Source organism: Grus americana, chromosome 3 (assembly GCF_028858705.1).
Source record: "Grus americana isolate bGruAme1 chromosome 3, bGruAme1.mat, whole genome shotgun sequence".
Lineage (NCBI taxonomy): Eukaryota > Metazoa > Chordata > Aves > Gruiformes > Gruidae > Grus > Grus americana.
This window is the reverse complement of record NC_072854.1, coordinates 27423156-27445222: the sequence shown is the minus strand read 5'-3', so window position 1 is coordinate 27445222 and position 22067 is coordinate 27423156. Positions and strand designations below refer to the sequence as shown.

Genomic DNA, 22067 nt, shown 5'->3' with positions numbered 1-22067 from the left:
CACTGCCTAGTATTGTTTTTGTGTAAAGAGAATCAGAGATAACATTCAGCTAACTTTAGTTACCACAGAAGATAAACCACACAATATTTGTCCAGTGAGAATAGCTTCAAGCAGATTTCAGTGTAACAAACTAAATAGATCAGAGTCCATTTTGAGCAAAAGAAGATGAAAAAAATAATTGTAGATAATACTACCTTTGTCCATTTTCAACCTGAGTTTATATTTGGGAGGGATGCTGGATTAATCCAAATTGTTAGTGCATCGTGGAAATTAACATTTATAATTTTGTAGCATTTGGAAACCATACAATTTTAGAAATTAAAATTGATTTTATTAGATACTGTAATACCTTGTAACTACAATTAGTGACAATTCAGAATAGTATGTGAATGTAACTGAAGTAAAATATGACATCTCAGTATTCTCGCTTCATGTCTCTGAGGATTCTGCGTGTCACTTCTCTCAGGTTATACTTAACTGGCAGTTCTCAATGCTCTTTTATTTCTTGAAAGGCAACTACAAAAATTTAGGCAAGTGGGAGGTTACTTTTGGAAAGTTTTATGTCATATTTTGAACTATACTTGTATTTATTACTTTGCAGAATCTGTTTGTCCGACAAGAATTCCAGTGGCAGCTCGAGATGAAAAAGGATTTGACATTCTTGTAGGATTAGGTGTGAAGAAAAAGGTTAAAAAGAGAATTCAAATACCAACCACTAATGCAAAAGCTTATGAAGTAACCTCACGTGTTGACCTGTCAGAACTGACAAGGTATTTCAATTTATAAATACACTTCTAAGTTTAGTAAGATTATTTTGTCTTGTTTGCTTAAAGTGAGAGAGACTTATTTTAAGATTTATACAAACATTCAACTACTGTCTTTTCTTCCCCTCCTTCCTCCTTATTTAGGAATGTGTTTCCAGAAGGTCTGCCTCCATCCTATGTGTTTGTTTCCACTCAAAGATTTAAAGTAAAAAAGACGTGGGATTTGTGGAGAATTCTAAGTCTGGATAAGAGACCACAGATAGCAGTCACTATTAATGGAGAAGAGAAAACATTATCATTCACTACGACAAGTTTAATAAATGGTACACAAGTTATTACTTTTGCTGCACCTCGTGTAAAGGTAAGGAGTAAGTCATCATCATATTGGAATACTCATTTAAGCACACATTATTCCTTTGCCCTTTTATGGGGTTTTTTATTTGTTTTTAAATGTGTGGTCTTATTTTTGACTGCTTAGGCATTTAAAAATAGATGGGGGGGTACTTTACCCACGTTTCCAGAGTGTCCACAGTGATCATCACTAAATGCTTTGCAGGTTCTTTCTACTCAGCAGTTTCCAGCAGGTAACTGTGAAGGTCACAGAGACTTTTTGTCACACAGCTCTTTGCTTAACATATGCTGGAAAGTATTTTCTGCATTTGATATGTAGACTAGAAAACGTGAATGACAATTTTTAGAGAGAGTTTTTGTTAAGTGTCTGAATTCCTTGAAAATACATAATGACAGAAGTGACTTTCTTCTCCAGAAAGGTAAAAAGCAGCTTACAAAATGAGAGTTCAGTCTGGATTTGTCTAGTTCCCTGTTGAATAAAAATTCTTTTCAGCTACTTATTTTTCTCACTGAAGGGATTCCCCTCTTTGTGCAACCAATTTTATTGTTTTCTAGTGTAATCTGAGGGTTGTCTTTTAATCTTTCTTCAGTAATTTCCAGTGAAGTATTCAACTCTTGTAAGAAATATTATCTCAGATGCAGGTGAGACAGAGAGAAGGAGATTGAATGTCTCTGCTCTTGCACTTGTAGCAGTATAGGAATGTGCCGCCCAGCGATTCCCATTCCTGCCACAGGGAGTATTATTAAGTGATGCTTCAGCAAAGAGTGGGAAAGATTTACTGCTGGAGTGCTTCATGGCCAAGGGGGTTCAACTTTTCTGGGAAGCGGTGGCCTGCATTCGAATCCTTACTCCAAATCAGGCTGAAGGAATTTGAAATATAAATCCTCAGAGAAGGAAGAACTGCTATCCAAGAGAAGGTCTTAACTACTAAGCTTTAGCTAGGGAGAGGTATTTTATTCTTCTGTTATTGGATGGGGTATTGTACTTTTTCTTTCCAAATTGCCTTTTTATACTTATTTGTATGTGAAATATTTTTTTTAAATGTGTTAAACTTCATTTACAAGGAAATCGTTAGAAAATTCAGTTTCAAGTCAATCTGAAAATTTGTATTTAATTGTTTCTGGCAGCTACAGTGACAAATCATTCTTATTTCTGCAGTCCCAGGTATCCATGAACTTCATCATGAAAAGAAGACTTTTGCTTTTTTTTTTTTTTGTTTGCTTTTATTGCTATTACGGAGAGCAATAATTTTATGCCCTTTTTAGAGCTGTATGTCTCTAAACACACTATAAATGTCACTATGCTTTTAATGAACCTTTTTATTTAATAAATCTTTATGATAATTTATCACTTTTGCTCAGGAAAATGGAAATGTTAAATATTCTGATCTGTTGTTTATTTTATCTTGTATTGAGAGCCATTGTAAATAAAACAATCTACAAATGAAAATAAAGTAGAAACAGAGGTGCTATCTAAGGGTGTATACTATCAAGTGAGGTAAGCTTAATTTCTGTTTATGTCTGCAAAAGGTAACAAAGATATGTAACATACGGAAAGATGTATCTTTCAGTTTACTCTTAGGTATACCAATTTAGCGTGGGATTAATCTCTATTAAATTTAGCTGTATAAAACATAAGTATCTAGTCTATGTTAGGCTAAAGAGCTAGACTGTTTTTTTGAAGTTAATGGATAGGCTCAGGAATAAGGCATATCTTCCCATGTTGAATTTCCTTTCTAAGGTAGGTGAGATAAATACTTCCTTAAAGGTATCTCTCATTTTCTATTACTTGTAGAACTATGCTATTTGTTTAAATGTTAAGCTTTAGAAACCTGAGGTTTTGTGAGATGATGAATGTAATATTTGGGTTAGTCATTGCAATACTGTGATTCTTCCTGCCAGTATCATGTCATCTTTATGACTTTTTTCATAAGAAATTAAGTAGAAAGACTTTCAAGTACCAATTTGTTTTCACCATGATTTAAGATCTGAAGTGAATGAGACATACCACTCCTGAAAAAAAGGCCTCTAGCTTCATGTTTTTAACAAATACAGGTTTGAGCATGTTCAAGATCACAGACTGAAAAAATCTATGTGAGTTATAAAATAATTCTGAAATAGGGATTAATTATTACCAAATATCATCTTCTCAATTATAACATTACTTGGCAAATAATTTTTGCCTATACAGTTTACAATTTTTTGCATGACACAACCTGGAACATTGATCATCACAACCATTAACAGTAGTTTAAGTGCTGAAATGCAGTTTTATTGTATTTAAATTGAAGACGTTTTGTTATAAACAATTCTGTTTTCTTCACTTTTCTTAGACATTGTTTGATGAAGGCTGGCATCAAATTCGTCTCTTAGTAACAGAAGACTTTGTAACTTTGTATATAGATGACCAAGCAATTGAAACGAAGCCATTACATCCTGTTTTAGGTATTTACATCAGTGGCCTAACCCAAATAGGAAAGTATTCTGGAAAGGAGGAAACTGTACAGGTAAGCATGTGCTAAAACCACAATAATTCAGAAATTCTACTGTAGTTTAACATTGCATTGGCGCCTTCTGTTTTCTTGAACTTACTCTTCTAACTTACACTAGGCTGAAATTTAATATACAAAATTTTAACAGTTAAGAGGGAACATAAACAGTCAGGAGGATGGAGGACTCAACACAACTGATACATCCTGCATGGTGCATGCTTAATTGGTCTCACTGACTTCAAGGGGCATTCATTTTTGCCGAAACACAAATTTGATGCAGTGTGGTCACCTGAATTTGGGAAACAGTGTGTCAAAGCAGGGGATTTCCTCTGGGCTTGACACTTACATATAATTTCCTTCCATCAGTGTATGGGTTATGCTGTCACAAGCGGGAGAGAACAAAATTTTGAGGAAGTTTCTTTTCCATCACTAGCTGTCAAGAAAGTACAAAGCGTATCAACTCTGTTTCTGTCATACTGCAAATATTTGGTACTCAGACTGGCACTCTGGCAACTGCTGGGCTGGAAGAAAACCCCTGAAAACCCTATACTGAGATTATCCTCTGTTCTGAGGAACATTAAAGCCCTTTTGCCTTCAGCTATACGCAGACACCAAAAAGCTGGTTAAAACTTAAGGCTGTAAAGGTAAAGGCTGTGTCAACCAGCGGTGAAGACTAGTATGTTGACAGTGTTCCAGATGTTGCCTAAATATTGTTTCCTTATAGTTATAGCAATGTAGGAATCACATCACTAATTAGAGTGAGAGTAATGGAAACAATACTAAGAAATACTGAATTACATGAGTAGATATTATTTTTAGTTATTTTGAAAATTACATTTTTGTTGTAGTCTCATGATCCTTACTGCACCTATTAAAATATATTAATCTGTTTTGCATCATCTTCATTAACCCTCTTCAGATGTCTTTACTCAGTTACTTCTGAATTTTGTGTATTTGTAGCCAGGCTTCAGTTCTATTATTATCATATCCTAAAAGTGTACATGGAAACTTGGATGACGCACTGCGTGTGTGACTCAGCATTTCTGGTAGTAACATTGTCCGTATACAAAAGTACCCCTTTGCGAAAACTACTGAATATTTGTCAGAGCTTTCTGATAGGACTTCAGGCACTTACTGCAAGGATAGTAGAGATTTCAGAATTGTAATCGGTCTCATGTGTTTTCTCTGTCGGTGCAGGATTATCCCATTTTTATAGTTTTGTGCATTCTAGGATTCTCGGGTTGTTTGTTTGTTGTTGTTGTGTCTTGGTTTTTCTCTTCAGTCACTGCAGAAACGGCACTCCTGTAGATTCCTAGTACAACAGTTTCTGAGTTAAAGAGTGTTAGTAGCAAGACCTGTTATCTAAAATAAAAATGAAAACATTTTAGGAATGTCACATTGTATAAGATCCTCTTCTGATAGTGGACTAGAAGAAAAGTAGAAAATCTGCCTCAGGTTGCAATTTTATATTTCCAGATGATTTCTATAATCTAAAAAAGGCATTTCCTTTTCTCCGGTTTCTTAGATTGTGATGCATTCTGCAAAGCATTAACAGTCGAACAAAGATATTTCTATTTAAACTATGATTATAGAGAAATATTTTAATGAATCTGCATACAGCCTTTCAGTGAAAAGGTATTTTGAAATCCTTTAAGAAAGAATCAGTTGGAGTTGGTTACAAAGTATGATATAAGAATCTTCAGAGATTCTTTGGTGAATTTTCATTCTCTTTCTGTGCTCAGATTCAGATGTTTTCTAGTGATATTTTGCCAGTGTTTTCAATTTAATTAGGGTCTTACTGGCTGAAATGCTTTCCAGTATAGCGATGATAAGCTTGTGTACATGCTCAAGTGTTGTGAATTGGAGACACTGAAAATTTGAAAACACTAGGCATGGTATTACGAGACTCCATTTTCTGTGCCTTATTCCTCTGCTAGTCCAATTTATAGCCTGTCATTCCAGATAAGTGAAAGGGCTTTTTTCTTTTTGCTGTCGTGGTACCTTATGTTAGAAAAACTGACTTCATCGGTTTTATTTTTCTGGAGTACAGCGACAGAACAGAATGGCACTTCTGCTTCTGCTTACCTGGTGCCAGTGTTTTTATTGGCTGCTTTTTAAAGTTTTATGTTATACAGCTAAACTCTAAACCAAATTCTTCCAAGTGTCAGGGATGCCTTCTGATGCTTCACCAAAACTTTGTAATCTTACATCTAGTAGAGGCAGGTCAGTGTAGAAACATCTTCCTAGGACTGTTAAGGTAAAAAGGAAAAGATTGGTTTTGCTTGTGCTGTTGTAACTTGTTTCCCTATGATATTGGCAGCCAGTGCAATTCGTGCTGTGCGTGTTTAGATTTATTGCCCAGGATTAGAGACTATGATTTCTATTATTTTAGAAAACAAAATCTTGGATTGATTATTTTTCTTTAAATAATTCTGTTCCAGAATGCCTAATTGGCTGCATGTATTAATCGTGAGTAGCCTGACTAAAAATGTTTACATCTTTAATTGATTTTCAACTGCAGTGGACACACAGAGCTTCCAGTTTCTCTTGCTTTTAATATTTTGTTCATTTTTTTAAACTTGTGGATGATATAATTTAAGAAGAGTATAGTTTAAACTAACTTAATGTCAGAATATCAACACTTTGTCTAAAAAAAGTCTTTTATGTTTTGAATTATAGTTTGATATACAAAAACTTCGAATCTACTGTGACCCAGAGCAAAATAATCGAGAAACAGCCTGTGAGATCCCAGGATTTGTGAGTATGATAGATGAACTTTTGAGAACTACTTGGCAGTTTTTACAAATCCCTGTTTAAAGCTGACTCAGTGAATTCTTAAAATAAGTAATACTACATTGATTCAGCTGGTGCAAACAAATGCTTGTTACCTGTGCAATATCAAGTGACGCAGAACTTGTCTGTTTTCAGCCTTATCTTTGCACGAACATATTTTAAAAGTGGGGGTTTTTTAGTTTAGATATTTGATAGTGGTATAGAAGTATCTCTTCTGTTACAATTTAAGATTTTAAACATTATAAATTAATAAAACTACTAGGTTACAGCAGTGTAAAATACTTCAAATACTACTTTTCAACTTATCTGATATACTTCTTGCTACTTGTCATTTAATGTCTGAAATTTTTGTACATAACCAACAAACCTATATTTTTAAATCAGCTTTTCCTATCCGAAGTATCTTTGTTGATGTCTGTGTTAAATATCCCACTAAGTGAAATGTTGCCAAGATTTCGTGAAGTGTATTATGGATAAGAGAAAAATAAAATCTTGTTCAGAATATTATGATTCATGCACCCAATTAGGAAGCTTATGGGGATCCTTTGACCCTCCCTTTACCCTCTTACTTACAGTTAATTATGCAATGAAATGTAAACCACATGCAAACAGATTTGGAAAGCATTCATGACACACAGTTGGAGCCAGATTTTCAAAAGCATCTATACGTACAGTTTCCTTCAAAATGTCCTCCTTTCTTTGGTGTCTAAACCAAACCGAGCTAAAGATAATCAGACACCAGTGTCTCACTATGGAAACCTGCATTCTTCACGTTGTGATTTGGTTTAATATTAGGACTATTTTGCCAGTTCAACAATAGAACCTGTATATCTTCAACATCCAGATATTTCCCTTTTTTGGTCAGACTTGCACAGACCCCCAGCTAGTCTGTTTTTCTTCTGTTTATTTGGGGGCAGTGTGTCTATCACAATCAGCACCCTTATTAGGGCTTTTTCAAAACTCACAGCTTTCATTTAAGCAACGATTAGTTGGCTGGATTATTAGCTGTTCTGAAATCTGACTGTGTGTGTCAAGAACTAATGGGTTCAGGAACACTCTTGTAAAGTTAGTTTTAAATTCTGAAGTAAATTTAGTATTTGGCTATTTAACTGCACCACATATATTTTTGCGCTTTACAAAATAGAAGTGGGATATGAAGAGTAAACAAATGAAAAAAATTTTTGCATAAAGAAAGTAAACACTAAAACGTCCAACATATCTTGCATTCTCTGCGATTTGGCAAGAAGTCCACACAAAAGGTTGCCTTTTGCCAGTTTAGTTTCACTTGCTGTTGTAAATTAAATTAGGACTTTACCCATGAAATTCTGGACTCCTTCAGAAAATAAAAAGGTTGGATGGTCTCCAAGGAGAAATATGTGGTTTGTGGTTGTATTCTGTCAGAGTGTGGTTGTGTCAGAGCTCCTGAACTAAGGGGCTGTATGTATTAATTACAGCCTGAATTCATCCCTTTTCCCAGAGACACCTAGCTGCATAGTCATTTTAAGCTCCCTCTATGATCTGTGGAGGAATATGACCTTCTCTAGAGGTTGCCCAAGATGAATACAGAGGAAGCTGTCTCTCTCCACAGATTGTGTATGAAGTCTGTGGTGACTCTGTGCATTAGAAAACTCCTGTACACGGTGCAGCTAATGATGACTACTAAACCATTAAGGCAGACAATTTCATTGTTGTTATGCTGAAATATTTGGGGATGGATTGTTCTGTGGTGTTGCAGATACTGGAAAACTCAATTCAATTGATAGCAGAGTCTAATGCAGTCACAAAGGAAAGCGAGAAAAAGCCAGCCTTGCCTCTGTGCTGCTGTATGTTTTCCCAGATGCTGGATTCAGGCAGAGATCAGAGATTTTAGAAATATTTTGGTACATGCTCTGACATGAATGAGTAAGCAGGGGATTTTTTTGACAAGAAGTTACTCCTGGCAAAAGGTTTGACCCAAATCTAAACATTTAGTGTGTAAATATTTCATGGTTCAGTATTAATTCTGGTTTTGTCATTGCCTTTTAAAAATTACTACTGGTAGCTCCTGTTGAAAGACCCTTAAACAAAATGAACTAAAAATTCATATGCATTGATAGCAGCTGCACATAAGTCTGAGAAAGTCTAAAATTTTGCATTATAATTCCTTGACAGTTACAGCCCTAAATTTATGATTGGTTTTGGTAGTGTTTACAAATGAATAGATTTTGCTTATTAAAAATATTGCTGTATTCTTAAACTGTGTTTCTTCTTTTTTCAGAACGGAGAGGTAGGCTCAATCCTAAACGGGTCAATCTCAGTTTAAGGTAGTATTTGACTTTAAATAAACTTCTTATTGTTCTAGGGAATATACACTTTGTTTTGAAAAGTGGACAGAGGTTTGCTAAGCTTAAAAGTGCTGAATTTCCATTAATTGAACTCCAGTCAACAGACAAAAATCAGTTTTCCGAAGAAACTCACGTTTATTAGACTAAATGGCCTGATTTTTTCCCCTGGTTCAATTCAATTGCTCTTATTTGCAGGGCTGGATACTGTTGCAAGGTGAATGGGGATATGCACGGTCAGGTGGCTGTTACCTGCGTTATGCTCCTGGGAGCTCCCTGAAGGGGAGCTTGTCTGAAGACTTAATATGATAGCTTCCCTAACCATCCTCGTAACTCCACTTGGTACCATTGCAAAGGAAATGTGGATTTGTATTTTGATCTATCATTTGACCCTGAGAAAGAATTCCATTCTGACAACATTGTAAAAAGTCTGCATTATTTTAGAAAGTATAACTAAAATGTTATAGAAAGTGTTTTAGATAATGTCCTGGTTCTGGCTAGGATAGAGTTAATTCTCACCAGGAGCCAGGACAGGTGAGCCAAGCTGGCTGGGGGCTATTCCATAGCATGTGATGTCATGCTCGCCATAACAGGGGGCTGGTCGGGCAGGGGTGGGTTCGGTGTGGCGCCGGGACAGGCTGTGTGTGGGCTCAGCACCTGGTCGGTCGTTGGATCGGTAAATTGTTCTCTGTTATCACCCATTGTGAATATCTGTTATCAGTACTGTTGTTGATTGTTTCCCTCTCCCGTGCCGTCCCAGTAACCTGTCTTTACCCCAACCCTTGAGGCCTTGCCGTTGTTTTTTCTGTTCTTCTCCCCATCCCGCTGGGAGAGGGCTGAGCGAGCGGCAGTGTGGTGCTCAGCTGGGGCTGGGGCTGAACCACGACAGCTAATAAATGCAAAATTGCAAAATCTAACTTCAGCATATAGATTTAGTACAGATGCACTTAAATTTTGGTTGCCTGACCTTGGGCAAATGGCAGTAGCTCTCCCCTTCCCTACCTTGGTACAACACTGAGGTTTCATGTGACCTTAATGGTGAGAATTAGACACCTAAAAAAAAAAAATTAAAATCTCTAGAGAGTGATGTGGTCTGCCCAGGTTTTGTGTTTACTGCTGCTTGTATAGGAAGTATAGTTTGGAGGGGGTCACCTAATGGTCTTTGGAGGACAGGCATGCTGGGGGCCAGGACTGGTGACTGGTAGGAGTTGGTGGTAGCAGCCATACCCCACCTTTCCTCAAGTACCTTCATAGTAGGGACACCTGCCTAGGAAGTAGGAGACTTCGGCTTTACGTTCTTTTCAGGCTTGCTACATGTGATATGTACCCATCGGTTGTGGTCATTATGCCATATGTAATATTTTTAGATTCTTTTTACAAAGTTTAATTAAATAGTTATATTTTGCTAATTGATCACACTTTAAATGATGAATATCACTTAGTTTAGGAGAAGAGTTTTGCATGTTGCCAGATTGAAAATTATCAAAGTATATAACAAAATATTTGCGGAAAAGTGAACAGAGTTTCAGATATCAGCCCAGTATCGGTACTTAATTTTTTATTTATTTTTTTTCTGGGTAAAATGATGAATTCATGCATGCAAAGTAGTTGGAGGGCAATATTTAGGTAAGCAGAAGTTCCAGCTGAGTTCCAGAGGAATGAAACCCAGGACCTATGCAACCTAAGGAAAATCTGCTTCGTATAATGCTATGATAACATTTGTTAAATGCTTTTGGCATGTGTATTGATGGTTGGTTTCACTCTTGGTAGTGTATGAATGGCCCTAGTGATGTAGGCTCAACGCCTGCCCCCTGCATATGCCCACCAGGAAAACAAGGACCTCCAGGCCCGAAAGTAAGTTCCAGTCTGTCTTATTGAGTGTACCTGACTTCTTTTTTTTTTTTTAAGTCTTATGTTAGTCAGTCATAATCAGGCAGATTAAAAAAGTAGGGGACAAGTTCTCCTAGTTAAATGCATGAATACAGTGATTATGATCCTCAAGGCCAAATTTTGGTGCCATAATTCCTAATAACACAAATATATCTTTTTTCTTTTTTTAAGGAAAATGCTCATGGATGTAAAATTGTGTTTCCTTGATACTCTTTAGCAAATGATCTTGTAACTGATGTGTTTAACTTTTTTTAATTATGGTGACGGGATAGGTTGTGTATAGTCTCTGTAAACAAGGTGATGAGATTATTAGCAATAGTAAGGTAATGGTCGAATGATTGTGTTGTTAGTAACCAGTCTTGCTGCTATGGACCCTGTACAGCCCCAACCTAATAGGTAACTAATAAAAACATTTTAAGAATGAGAACCTGAGAGCTTGATGGTACCATGGAGCTGATAAATTGTGTAGTTGGTACATGAACCAAGTAATATTTCATTTTCTGTCAAAATCATGTCCTATGAGTGAACTTTGTTCATTATAATCTAATTATAATACCAAAACACACTGCCATTCTAAAAGCTACCCGCCTCCAAGGTACGACCACCTCTCACTGGGCATGCTGTCTGAATTTCTTTAAGTCTATAGCTTTAAAAGCAAAGCGAGAAAGTTTTACGCCAATCATAATGAAGTAACTATGTAACTATGTGATGTAATTTTAACTATGTGTGTTTGGAGAATATAAATATGTGTATGTTTGTAGGCTAGGGGGGCATGTTAGGAGGAGAGATCCCCCATGCACCCCAGCGCTGAATAAACCAATGTTGCCTTTCTAAACTGCATTTCTGTTTGGAAAGTGGTTTTTTATTGCCGTTTGAGCGGTAACAATCTTGCACTGTTAATTGTTTGAGAATGAAATGGTTTGCTAATAAAATTCCTTTAATGGAGAAGGTTTTTTCTTCTTTGTTTAAGAATGGACTAGATGCTTACTTGGAGAGTTCCACGTTAGCTGTTCTGATGACCTCCCTTCAGTGTTGGTGAAGGATTAAAGGGAGAACCAGACTTGAGTCTGAAACGTTTAACAGGGCAAACTCAAATCCCTAGTATTTTGCCGTAGTACCGTTCCCAATAACTGTGCTAAGCACTGCTTCCAGAATTACTAGCCTGCCTTACAAGGGTAGCCAAAAAAACCCCAAACCACTTGTGTCTCAATAAGCAGATGATTAAAAACCCCTTACTCTCCTTATGTAAGGGGTTAACAGTCTGCTGCAGCTACCTCAAGTCAAAGACCTTGCTACAATGGTAATGGCTACTATTTAGGGAATTGGAGTCCAGAAGATGGAGATCATTATTATTTCACGTAATAGATTTTTTGTGATCTTTTACTTTTTTCTTTCTCTTTAGCATATAAGAGAAAAAAGAGAGTGAGAAGAAAGTATTTTTATAATATAAAATATTACTTTTATCATTTAAAAAAAGTTGAAAGCCATATCCCGTCAAGTATGAAGGTATATGAAATGTCAGAATTAGGGTGACCTATACAATTTTATTTAGATCCCTTCTTCATGTATGATTTTTCAATTGCATTGCAGTATAATATTTGTTTGGGGATAACTGAATAATACAGGTGACAAGATGGTCCCTAACACAAAAGACTGCAGAAAGAGTGAAAAGGAAGCCAATTTAAGATTGTATAGGATATCTTAGTTACAGTATTTCTTAACTTTTGAATACTAAGCTTTGGAACTCCATAGACTTTAACTTAATTTGTGTGTTTGTGATATTAATGGAGTACAATGGGATCAATTAAATTAAAACAATTTAAAAATACAAGTAACTGGTATTTTAACCTTTTCAAGTTAAAGGCATAAAATTTCATACTTTATATAGTATATTTGAAAGCAAATTTGTTTTGCTCAAATCTCAAACCTGGACTTCTTAATTTGGACAATATTAATTCTGGATAAGTTATTAATTTAGCAAATTATAACTTATGCTTTTCCAAAGAGATATTATTCTATATCCTTTCCCACTTAGTTCAGCATTACATTTATGTTATTTATATGTGAAAAGATGTTTTTTCACAGTCACATTGAAAGCTAGTTTCCTATTCCCCTCCTAACGTCCTCCCTGCTTATAACAATTCTGCAGTTGTAACTCACCCATAGGTCTGTTGGTAGTTCAGGCTGAAGAAAGCAGTACCTGCTTCACACTCCCGTAGAAGTAAAATGTTTTTATAGATCAAGCCTTATTGGATTTTACTGGGCTCAAATCAAGTCCATTAATAAAACAGAGAACTTGAATACACTAGGAGGATATATTGTGTAGGAAGTTAAATTCCTGCTTTCTTACCATAAACATGAAGCCCGGGGAACCAACTTTTCTTTTCCTTTACAATGGTCATAACAGAGGTTATCAAAATAATTGCAAAGGCCTTATAAGAAGAAATCTAAAAGAATATCTTTTTTAGACAGCAATAAGTGTGTGGAGAGGAGTTTAGTATTTAGGAGGCTTTTATACTGGCTCCTGCCTTTCCAGTGCTTTTGCTTTAAGAACTAGACTCAGCCAAAGCAGGTGAGAGTTTTCTTCTCAGTAGAACTACGAGATTAGCAAGGTTTTAATAATGATTTTTTTGTCTATTTGATGAGAAGTGGTTTTATTTCTGTATATTAAGAAGTTAAAAATCTTGAAAACATTTGAGATGATGGGCCAAACTTGTGCTGTAACTGAGCATGAGCTCACATCTCCAAGTCCTGCACAAGAAGTTAGGGAGAATTTTCCTAGGGAGGGGGTTACAAGATCGGTTCCTTTTTGCTGTAGGAAATATTCCTCAATAGCAGGTATCCGGGCTTGCAGCCACTGTTCTGGGGAGTGTGTTAGGATTAAGGTTGCTCTGTGCTAATTTTAAAATGCTCTTTTATATCTTTTGTGTGTCTATCTATTGCTTCTCCATAGGGTGACCCTGGGCAGCCTGGGAATCATGGTTATCCTGGTCAGCCTGGTCCAGATGGTAAGCCTGTGAGTACTAAAAACTTAGTCATATATTGTAAATGCAAAACTAACAGGAGAAAAAACATATACCACTGATATCAGATTTCCAAATTTAGGTGATTGTGTCTCCATTCTTTGAAAATGTGAATGTCACTTAAGCACTATCTGAATGTAACAGTTCTATGGATATGCTAATCATAGTATTTTTGTTTCAAGCTAAAATATTATAAATATGATAGTGTAAGTTAGGCACTGTTGTAAAGCAGAGACCAGGCCACGAGTGCTCCTGTTGGTCTTTGCATCAGTTTGCTGCAGTTATCGCCTTCTGACCTTTAATCTTTACTGCTTAAGAATTTTTGTGTTAGCACTTTAGGGCAGCTAAAATCCTGTCTGTTTTGGTTTAGAGATTTGCTTCTTGTGTTTAAGCTTGGTTCATTTAATTTCTTTTTAGTTGCCTCAAGTAGTCCATCAAAATATGTAGATATACATATACAGTGTTAAAAATATAGATATTTTGCAGTTCTAAAAATTATGTGTTAAAACACACATCATAAAAATACATGTATTTTTCTCTTACCCTAGATTTTACTTTTTAAGCTGGCATTCCATTAGTATGTATGGTGAAGTATGGAAGAAAGTAGGTGAATAACATACATCCCTAAACTGACAGATTTGGCAATGGCTCGTCTGGTCTTCATGGTTAACACATTTTGTTGTAATAAAATTGTAATAAAAGCAAATTAATATACAAAAATAGCCTAAAGCTTCATTAAAAAATATATTCGATCTCTGAGCATAATTGGAGGCCTCTAAGATACTGACAGACAAGCTTCTCTGTTGATGAAGGTTTTGTTAATAGCCTGCAGTCCCCATATCACCAAAGTGGTGGTGCACATTTGCCTCTGGTGTGTTAAGGTAGGCCAAAAGCTGGGAGACTTGACCATCCATGTTTCTTTTCTAAGAATGTGGCCTCTGATGTTGCTTACTATTCATTAGAAACTATTTTATTTATATTTAAAAAAAAAAAAAAAAGAAAAATACAGTTGGGAGCATTAATTTGCTTCTGAAAAGAGGATAATTTCTCTGCTTGGATACCAAAAGCAGGAAAAGAAAAGTGCATGCACATACTAGAAACTGTTAATTCATTGTAGCTTTTCATTCTTATTGTGAGGACTAAATTTTATGGTTGAGTCCTTAGGTTGTAGTGTTATTTTGAAATCTCCGTGGTGAAGTAGAAGAGAAGGTAAGCATCATGTCTTGAAATCCACAGAAAATACAATTAGGGAGGAGTCCCAAATACTATTGAGAATAAAAATATAAGAAGATGTACCAAAACATTAGAAAATATAAGTGGATTAGTGCAAAGAAGACAAAATAATTTATGAAAGAAATATTGGATTATGAACTGGGGAACTAATAGTCTATGGGTTTGGTTGAAACTTGGAAGAGATATGAAGTTATTTTGGGCCATTTTGGTCCACGCTTCACAAACAAGAGAGACTTCAGAGAAGGGCAACAAGGGTCTGGATTGGACTTTTGAACTTCACTCATTTAGTAATTTTTCTGTCCTGTGGAAAGATGAATGAGAATATTGTAACTAATCACAAGTCCTTCCCAAATCTGCCCTTGCTTATCAATTTTAGTACCTCTAGCATGTTATTCTTACTAAAGAGGCACTACCCACCAACTTTGATGACTTCATAAAAACACTTAATGTTCTATTTTTTGTTAAGAATTTTTAATACTAGTAATACATTTCATTTCTATGTCAGCTAAAGATGGAAACAGTGAGATTGATTCTTACTTGGAAGCATACTGTAAGGGTAATAAATACTACCAGTCACAAAGAGAAAGCTCCATGGTACACATTATAAAATGTTCACATTTCTCCTATTCTGTTGCTTAGTTGTGTGTTGGCCTTTTCTTAGGGATAGCAGCTGGTTCATTCAACTGTGGTGATTCCTTCTGGAAGCAGAGTTCATTTGATTGGAAAAAATAGGCACTGAAAACAAGAAATGCAATTGTTTGTAAAAATTGAAAATTCCTGTTTTAAAATATGGGACTTGGTATACTGAAACCTGGCCCCAATGGCCCAGGAGAGCACTGACTACATGCATTTTTCCGTAGTCCCACAAGCAAAAAGATCTTCATTTTTCCTGTGATAAAAGATTTTTATACTTTTTCTTTTGTCTTAAACAGCTTTTGATACGTATTCTCTTCAAAGTTTTTTGGAACTAGAAATAGAGAAAACAATCTGGATTGAAATTGTCAGTGCTATAAAATACTACATTTTCGTTCCAGACAATCTTGAAAATACAGGTTTTAAAATAGGAATGGGTGGAATCTGAGTTGGGGAAGTGTGATCTAATCAGAACAACTTTTCAGTTGATTATTGATGGTGCTTAAGCTTCTGAAGAGCAGTCCTGTTCTTCTATACAGGTATACAAACTGTCTCAACTGGGTGTTGCATGGGAGGTGTCCATCAGTTTGACCATGCTGATTGCTAGAAGTAGACTTGCAGTATGGATAAGCAGAGCAGAACTGTCTTTAATCTAGCTAACTCTGATATTTTGAAAAATCAAGTGATATTGTGTAAGCTTTAGTGAAGCCAGAATGGACTGGATATTGGTAGAGAACTGTTAGTTTCCATTCTTTCTTTCAAAAAATAGATTAAGACTTTATTTCTGAATTGTCCAGTCAGCTGCAACAGTATTGTTTTAGAAACAATGTTACGACTTTTTCATACTTTTATTAACAGGTTTCCACTTCAATGCTATGTATCTTCCCATAAGCAATGAAATATGTAACAGTGTGAATCATGAAGGAGAAATAAATTGATACTGTAGTCTTTCTGTAACTTTGTAATCTGGCAGTTATGTTTTTTTTCCTGTGAGTCATAATGTGCATAGATAAGCATTTTCTGAACATAAAAAAGATTAACAAAAGTATCTCAGACATTTAGAAGAGAATCAAAAAGCCCCACTAAAGGACAAATCTTACCATTTTGCTGAATTGAAGTTCATATGTTATTTGAAGTGCTTACAGTTAAATTCTACTAAATCCTTTTTAAAAAAAAAAAAAAAATCAGCTGTAGCTTTTTGCACTTGTTCTTTGTAAGGACATAATTGCAAACCTATTAGATCATCTGCAGCTCTGGCCAGTACATTATTGTTCCTTACAGTAGATTCTTGAGTGCTTTCCAGGCTAGCTTTAAGTCATGAACGATGGGAGACCCTTTAGATGCTCTATTCAGGAAAACAGATTCCTCTCGCAGTCTTTTTCTTTCTGTTTTACTTATTTATTTGCTAATACGACTTGCACATTTTCTGTGCTGTCAGTGATTTTCCATGTTTGAGATAACTTTGCTCATATGAATCTTTTTAGTTGTATGCCCTGGGGAACTCTGAAAAGCAAGGTCTTAATTCAGACAGCACAATAGGCTTACAGGTAGTTGTGTAGTCAGTGTTGTTTAATCAAATGGCTTTTGCATGAAAAGCTTTTCCTGGAAAGTCAGTCTTTTCTGTTCCCGAACACATTTTTATGTTCTTCTCTAAAGTTATTCCAGTTTGCCTATCTGGTATTCATTTTCTTGGAACAGTATAACTGGGCAACAAAATGTTTCTTCCTCTCAGAAGGGTTTTAGGCATGTGTTTATATTACTATATGTAACTGATTTTTTAAAGTAAAGCATCAAAGAAAATTTAGTTTATGGTTTGTGGGCTGGTTAGTTTGTTGTAATACTTACAGTTAGTTTTAGTCCAGAAAAATTCAGAACAATTCCCACAAATATCTTCAATATTACCAAAAAATAATTATTCACCTGGTGTTAACCAGTAGAACTGTTTGCTGTACTATTTGGGGAAGTGAACATAAACATGACTAATTTTCAATCATTCTTTAATTGTTTTTTTAAATAGTTTTGTTTATAGGTTCTGTTTTTTCCCTTTAATTACCACTTCTGTTTATTTTCCACACTCCGATACATACAGAAAAGATCAATTGAAGTAACTGGAGAGAAGTACAAAAGTGAGAAGCATAATAAGGAATGAAAATACATTTTTTTTCAATCAATCAGAAATGTTATTTGGGACCTGATTAAATTGTCTTGTCACGAGAAATAGCACTGGTAAATAAGCACAAGGGTAAAAATAGTATTTGAATCTCAACTGGAACTCATTTTAATGGGCACTATTCATCAGAAAGAAGCAGCTGGAGTTGTTGCTGGCCCTGACTGCACAGTCACAAAGCCATTTTTTATTCCCAAGGATACTTCATAGGTACTAGGGAAAAACTCAAGGGGAAAAAAATAAATGAACAGAGTCTATGCAGTGATCACTTGTGGTTAATAGAGGTTATCGGTCTGCTGAAAGAAATGAAAAAATACACTTATTTGTCAATTTTGAACTTTGAACCATGCGGCTGGCAAATCTGGACAATTTTCCAGAATTCCATCTAGTTTCATTCCTGAAAGCTTGGAACCATTTACCTTGTCTTTGCAGTGTCCACAAGCAATAAGCAGTTTAAAAGTAATCTGGTGAGACTGACTTTACTGATATACCCAGATACAGAGTTCATAAGGTATCAAAAGCCTCACACAATAAGTAATTTCTGATCATTCCAATATTTCTTTTCAAAAAACTGTTGAACATTATCACAGCTGTACTACATAGAGTTTAATAATATTTAGTGACCAACTGAAGGCCGAATCTTTTATGATGAACTTAGTAAAACGGCAATGGCCAGCTATTTCAACAGTACTTTTGGAATAAAAATGGGTAATAGTTTCATGTATACATAGGATTACCTGTGCTATTGGATGGTTTGTCTGGGGATTTAAGTTGATATAAACTCTGCAGCTACTTTTCTCATGAAACTTTCACAGACATAGTTGATAATTCATCTGTAAAATGCTGCTCTGAATTCCAGAAAAATACGTATTCCTCAGTAACACCGTGACCTTGTTATTCTTAGAGGACATAAGTTTGCTACATTCTGACTAATACAGTCATGTAATGGCTTCACTGAGACCTACTACGTTGAAATCAGGGCAATGCCTGATGTTGATTTGTGTTGCATACAGCTGTACATTTTGGACTATCTTCAGCAGTGGCCAAGGGTGGATGATAAGGGCATCTAACCAGCAAGCAGGAAGTTATACTTCCCTGGTATATCATCCCATGTCCCAGAAGTCTGAAGCTCGGGAACTTTTTAAGCTGGATTTATGACCTTTTATTTAATAATCTTGATAGATTTATTTTTATTTTTTTTTCCTCTGTGGTAGTGGAGCCCAGAATATCATGCTCAGGTAGAATATACTGCTAGCAGGTCTGAGCTGTGAAAGCCTTGGCAGATGACAGAGTAGCCAATGGAAGGAAGTGTAATCAACTGGAGAAAGAATTAAGCAGGCCAAAACAAAGCAAAAAAGGCAACAGACAAGGCAATGAAAACTCTTTTCTATACTTTTTCCATAATAATGTTCATGTGACTACAAATCTTTGATCAGGAGTGTATATCCTCCAATATAAATTTTGAGGTACAGCTGCATTTAGTTACCTTTGTGATCTAATGCTGGATCTGCTCTTCATTTTCATGTTTTGGTATGTGTAGACGGAGGGGCTTCACCGCAGAGACAGTTCTGGTAGCCTGCAGAAGCAGATGCCACAAGAAAGTCCCTCTATGGGGCTGTGCTGTTTAACAGAGGGAGGAGAGAGGAGATGACACTTTTTCTGAGCTCCTGTGTTACCACTGCTTAAAGAAGTCCCAGAGAAAGGAGTAAGGCACAGGGTCCCAACAGACCTGCTGGACAGGACCACCTGACCAATCCACCTGTCCAAAGGGGCAGGAAAAAGACAAGCAGTAGGCAGATGAGTACAGGCATAGGGAGGTGTTAGAGAAGGTTGTTTGGGGGTGGGAAAAAAGCTCAAGAAAAGGAGGAGGATGGACCTGAGGCAAAATCATTAGATGATAAACAAATTCTCAGAGAAAAGCTAAACCACTTCATTCAAATACATCAAGTACTTTCTAACATTCCTGTTACTGCCAGTGAGGGAGAAGGTCATTGTGTGACTGCAAATTTGAGCGTAGGCATGGGTGCGTGTCTGAATAGCTGTAAGAATTTTTGTCCTTCAATATGTAATGTATTTTATGTAAAGGGTTTGCAAACTTCTAATGCTTTAGATAATTGTGCTTTAAACGTACTAAAGATTTTCTGCAAGAGACTTCCATAAGAGGTCCACAGACCTCTCTGTTCAGGAGGTTTTCCTAACACCAAGTTAAATTTTTCTTTTGCAGTTGAATTCCATTATGCTTAGTTACATCGCCCTAAATAGTTCTGTTTACTTAGTGTTTACAGTCCTTAAATATCTTTAGACCATTACTGTTGATCCTTGGTTACTTCCTAGCCAAACTGAGCTTGTTTACTTTTCTCTTGTCTTTCCCAACTAGTCCTGTTGTCATGCCTTTGTCATTTATGTTGTTCAGTGACTCCAAGAGATTTTCAGTAAGGAAGTGTGCAGTGCAGTTGTCATTGCCTTATCTTTACATCTTTTATTTTATATTATGTCTGATGTACTACACCTATGAATGCTGTCTGAACTTTTGTCCTTTAGGCATGCAACTGCATTGCAGATATACTTCTGAGGTTTATTCTGCTATTGCACCTAAAAGTTCTTTGGAATTAATACTTGTCATATGTCCTTCTTGCTCAATTTTTTCCTTTGCAGGTAAACTAACTCTCATTTGCCAGCAAGGCTCTTAATTCACTGACGATGACAGTATTGCTAATTTGTCTGTGTCCTTTATGTAAGTTCTTTGGCCTAAGAAGTCTGTTCAACTTTTTCCCATAGAATTATTTGTAAATTATTGCCATTTTCTTTAAATTCCAAAGTTACATTCTATCTGTAATTTTTTTAAGTACCCAGCCATCTGGTACAAAACTAAGCATCTCAGTACCTTGCTGTTTATCACTTTGCCTTTACAGATTTTTCAAGCACTAGAAATTTATCGGTATTATTGCCACCCACAACAAACTGAGAGGCAGATTTTGTATAATCCTGCTTTCAGTTGCACTGATATAAAATAATGAATGAGAGCGTGCTATGGAGTAGTGCTGATTGACAACATTGATGAAACATTATAGGTGGGATTCAGTTTACGACACCTACATTTAGTGTTTACATGTGTACAGAGATACTGGGTGTCTACATTCCCATATTATTCAACAGATACTTAACTAATATATCCCAAGAGGTGTGGGATTCTTATGCTGTAAGGTATTTTGTCTCGCCCACGCTACTGCTTCAAAAGGATGAAAGCCTCCCAAATATTTTGTGCCACTATCTTCTAACATTGGGTGGGTGTCTAGGGAATCTCAAAAGCCAGGAGTTGCCTATGTTTAGGCAACTGGATTCAAAATGGAGTATCAAATTCAAGGTTAGCTATAATACTTTTTGTATACATTTGTGTGTCTTCTGAAAAGTTCATGAGAGAAGACCAAGTCCAAATAAAAATAATTCTTTTTGACGGCAAATTCAGTGCTTTCACCTTATTTGAAAGTGAACCTTTAGTCCTGAACTTGTCTGTGTCAATTGAAAAGGGAATTTTCACTTCTGTCCCATCTCAGCTATGGCACAGCTGTTCTTGGAGCATATGTATGTATGTATGTCACATACATAGTCCTACTGAGGGCTTTAAGGTTAGGGAAAGAGGACTTGAGCTGCCTTTAGTGCTAAAAAATTGTAGGCATTAGCATATAGATTATTGATCCCTACTACAAAAGGAGTAGTGATACAAAGACATGCTCAGTTTTTATGAAAGCCGGTTTTCGTAATTTACAGAAGGTGTTTTTAACTTGTCCAAACAATTGCTATGTTATTTGTACCAGGCAGTGATTCTTATTTTTGTGACTTTCTGTGACTTTCCTTCTGAATCTTCTCTGTTCCAGCTTTCTATTAAACCAACACACTGACAATGTGTTTGATTTGCTTTGAAATCACATTACAAGATCTAGCTCTGAGCTAAATATGCAGTTTTGTAAGCTGAAAACTCTTCTGCCATCACACATTCATCTCGTGAATTTTGAAATTCAGTTCAACTAGGAAATTGTCCTCCTCTACTTCTTCCCCTACTCAGTTAGAAGGAGAAGGAAGGGAAATTGCATTTCAGAGATCTAAAATGTGAAATAAAATTTTATTTATATAGAATTATATCCTACAGGAAGTCATACAAACTTTTTGCTTTTTTTGGAGATGAAATAAAAGGATAAACTTTTAAAGGCATTTTTTTGGCTTGGTGAATTGTTTCAGCTACCCGGGAGGCTTATAAGCAATCTGGGAATGCTACACCATTTACAGTTAAAGCTGATTTTGCTAGAACTGCCTTGAGCACTAAAAGTGAAATGCTTGATAAAGGATCCATGTATGACAGAGGCCTAGAATTCTGTTTACTTCTATACTAAACATTACCAGCT

At 35.9% G+C, this 22067-nt stretch overlaps 1 protein-coding gene across 1 annotated transcript in view; it reads left to right on the top strand.

The window, feature by feature from the left end:
- The window catches only part of COL21A1 (collagen type XXI alpha 1 chain), a 114413-nt gene that overhangs the window by 36378 nt on the left and 55968 nt on the right, over positions 1-22067 (top strand). Inside the window, exons 4-10 of the mRNA XM_054822413.1 lie at positions 602-770; positions 909-1125; positions 3449-3622; positions 6287-6364; positions 8658-8666; positions 10492-10575; positions 13565-13627. Coding sequence (XP_054678388.1) covers positions 602-770; positions 909-1125; positions 3449-3622; positions 6287-6364; positions 8658-8666; positions 10492-10575; positions 13565-13627 — 794 coding nt within the window. The remainder of the gene's footprint in view (positions 1-601; positions 771-908; positions 1126-3448; positions 3623-6286; positions 6365-8657; positions 8667-10491; positions 10576-13564; positions 13628-22067) is intronic.